Genomic DNA, 2,671 nt, shown 5'->3' with positions numbered 1-2,671 from the left:
TACCTGAACTTACTCCTAACCCTCTACCCTAACCTGAGAGACTCTGTTTCTGCTTCAAATAAATAACCCAAAAGAAGATTCAGTGTCAGTTTCCACAGTTCTTTGGGCCATCTACCACGGGAAACCCTAGACGGAGAAGCACTCAAGAAGGTAACGGTAAGCCCAATAAAACCAGCAGCTCCTTCGGGGGTCAGTGCTACAAGTGAAAATGTACACAATCATGATCTGACGTCAAAAAGTTTCTTAACAAATCAACTCAGAGCTGAGCTCAGCCTCGCCCTATGCAGAAAAAATGTGACCAGTTCAACTACATTTCTAGTTCCAGAGACTTCCATTTCATTTCTCTTCTGCTGTCCGTGATGGCGTCTGCTGATCTGAAAGCTGAACTGGAATGTTCCGTCTGTTTGGACTTTTATATAGATGCTTTAACCCTGACATGTGGACACAACCTCTGCCGGGTCTGTTTTGATCATGTGCGGGATACACAGGGGGGGTCTGGAGGATATTCCTGTCCTGAATGCAGAGAGAGGTTTCTTGATCATTCTGCACTGCAGGGAAATGAAACAGTAAGGAACATAGCAGAGACTTTCCTGTATGGTCAGCCAAATCAGGAGGAGTCTGGGGTCTTCTGTACTCACTGTGTGGACTTTCCTGTACCTGCTGTTAGATCCTGTCTGCACTGTGAGGTTTCTCTGTGTGATAAACACCTGAGAGTCCACAAAAAGTCCCCAGAACACGTCTTATGTGACCCCACCTTGTCCATGGAGAGCAGGAAATGCTCCGTCCATAAGAAGATCCTGGAGTATTACTGCACTGAGGATGAGACCTGTATCTGTATTTCTTGTTGTATGATTGGAGAACATAAAGGACATAAGATGGAGTCACTGTATGCAGCTTCTGAGAAGAAGAAGGAGCCACTGAGGAATGTGCTGCAGAAACTTCTGACAAACAGAGAGGAGACGGAGGAAAGAGTCCAGAGTCTGCAGGAACACCGGAGGAAAGTAGAAGAAGAAGCCGCTGGTGACACCGAGAGAGTCACTGCCCTGTTTAGAGATCTCAGAAGACGTCTGGAAGACCTGGAGAAAAGAGCCCTGAGGGAAATCTCCAGACGGGCAGAGAGGGTCTCCATCTCCATCCGGGAACTGGAAATAAAGAAGGAGGAGCTGTCCAGGAAGTTGCGTCACATTGAGGAGCTGTGTAACGTGACGGATCCACTGACTGTCTTACAGGAATCAGACACAGGTGACTTGTGTGATACTGAGGATGGAGATAATGAGGACAGAGAGAGACATGAGGAGCTCCTCCATGATGGAGGGGGTCTGGGTGTGGCGGGGGTCTTACACAAAGGTTTATCTGATATAATAACAGAGGTAAATGTATACTTCCCTTTACAGGGAGCTGCAGACATATTACTGGATGTAAACACAGCTCATAATAATCTACAGATATCAGATGATGGGAAAACTGTATCCAGGTCAGTTAGAAACCAGAGGCGTCCACAAGCACCAGAGAGATTCCAGTATTGTCCTCAGGTGTTGAGCAGTCGGAGTTTCTCCTCAGGGAGACATTACTGGGAAGTGGATGTCGGGGGATCAGATGACTGGGTAGTTGGGATGTGTTACCCCAGTATAGATAGGAAAGGATATAAGTCAGAGATTGGAAATAATAACAAGTCCTGGGGATTGGACAGGTCTGGTGATAAGTATTTTGTAATACATGACAGTAAAGAGACCCTCTTACCCACCAATATCTCCAGTAACAGAGTCAGGATAGATCTGGATTATGAGGCCGGGCGGATCTCCTTTTATGATCTGTGTGACCCCATCCGACACCTCCACACCTTCACCACCACCTTCACTGAGCCCTTCGCCACCTTCACTGAGCCCTTGACCACCACCTTCACTGAGCCCTTGACCACCACCTTCACTGAGCCCCTCTACGCTGGGTTTAATGTATTGAAAGGTTATATAAAGATATGTGGTAGGGGAGATGTGAGAATCCTGCCCAGGGTCCACTGACATCACAGGGATCGGTGGTGGGATTGCATCAGCCAATGCTTGGAGGAAGTGGTGGCTCCATAGATAGAGGAGCCACCCTTAGATAGAAAGAGTGTTACTGGCAAGATCACCAGGGATAAATAAATAATAATAAAAAAAAAGATTGGTAAGCTTCAATATACTGTATATCATTTTTGTTTTTGGGTTTATTACCACTTTAAGTTTTCGCCCCAAAACAAACATGCTGGAAATAAGAATCAGAAAAAAAGTCAGAATTCCTTATCTCTTTACTTGTTCCGGGTCAAAGACTGAGGCAGCGTTGAAGGCAAAGCAGCAGCATGACAGCCAGGGAACTAGCATTCTCAAAAGGTGTTAAGCAATGGCAGTCCTCATGATTCTCTCAATACAGGTGCCCTCTAAATCTAAAATGTAAAATGTAGTTCATTAACTGAAATGACGATAACTGCAGGTGTGTCTGGATTCCAAGGACAGTCCCGAAATTTAGAGGTTTGTCCCTGGAAATGTTGCTGATTTTAATATTTTTTTTTTCTATTAAGATTTGTATTACAGAGTCAGTTTCCCTTCATGGTAATAATAATCGGTGACGGGTATTTTATTCCTTATTTTCTTGCTTCTATGAATGTCTCTATCTGCCCGGCTTTCCACTTTAAATT

At 45.0% G+C, this 2,671-nt stretch overlaps 1 protein-coding gene across 1 annotated transcript; it reads left to right on the top strand.

Moving 5' to 3' along the window:
* The first annotated feature begins 318 nt into the window (after positions 1-318).
* On the top strand, positions 319-2,174 carry LOC143962119 (E3 ubiquitin-protein ligase TRIM11-like). Its single transcript, XM_077471444.1, has one exon. The coding sequence runs from the start codon at positions 360-362 to the stop codon at positions 2,016-2,018; it is 1,659 nt and encodes a 552-aa protein (XP_077327570.1). The 5' UTR covers positions 319-359; the 3' UTR covers positions 2,019-2,174.
* Positions 2,175-2,671: the final 497 nt, after the last annotated feature.

The sequence above is a fragment of the Lithobates pipiens genome, unplaced genomic scaffold (assembly GCF_037356315.1).
Source record: "Lithobates pipiens isolate NorthernLeopardFrog02 unplaced genomic scaffold, aLitPip1_a1.2 Scaffold_8, whole genome shotgun sequence".
NCBI classification, from domain to species: Eukaryota; Metazoa; Chordata; class Amphibia; order Anura; family Ranidae; genus Lithobates; species Lithobates pipiens.
The sequence above is the reverse complement of the archived record's forward strand: the minus strand, read 5'-3'. Positions and strand labels throughout refer to the sequence as shown.

Excerpts from the sequence above, each read along its gene's own strand:
- LOC143962119 (XM_077471444.1), top strand. The coding sequence starts at position 360 with ATGGCGTCTGCTGATCTGAAAGCTGAACTGGAATGTTCCGTCTGTTTG.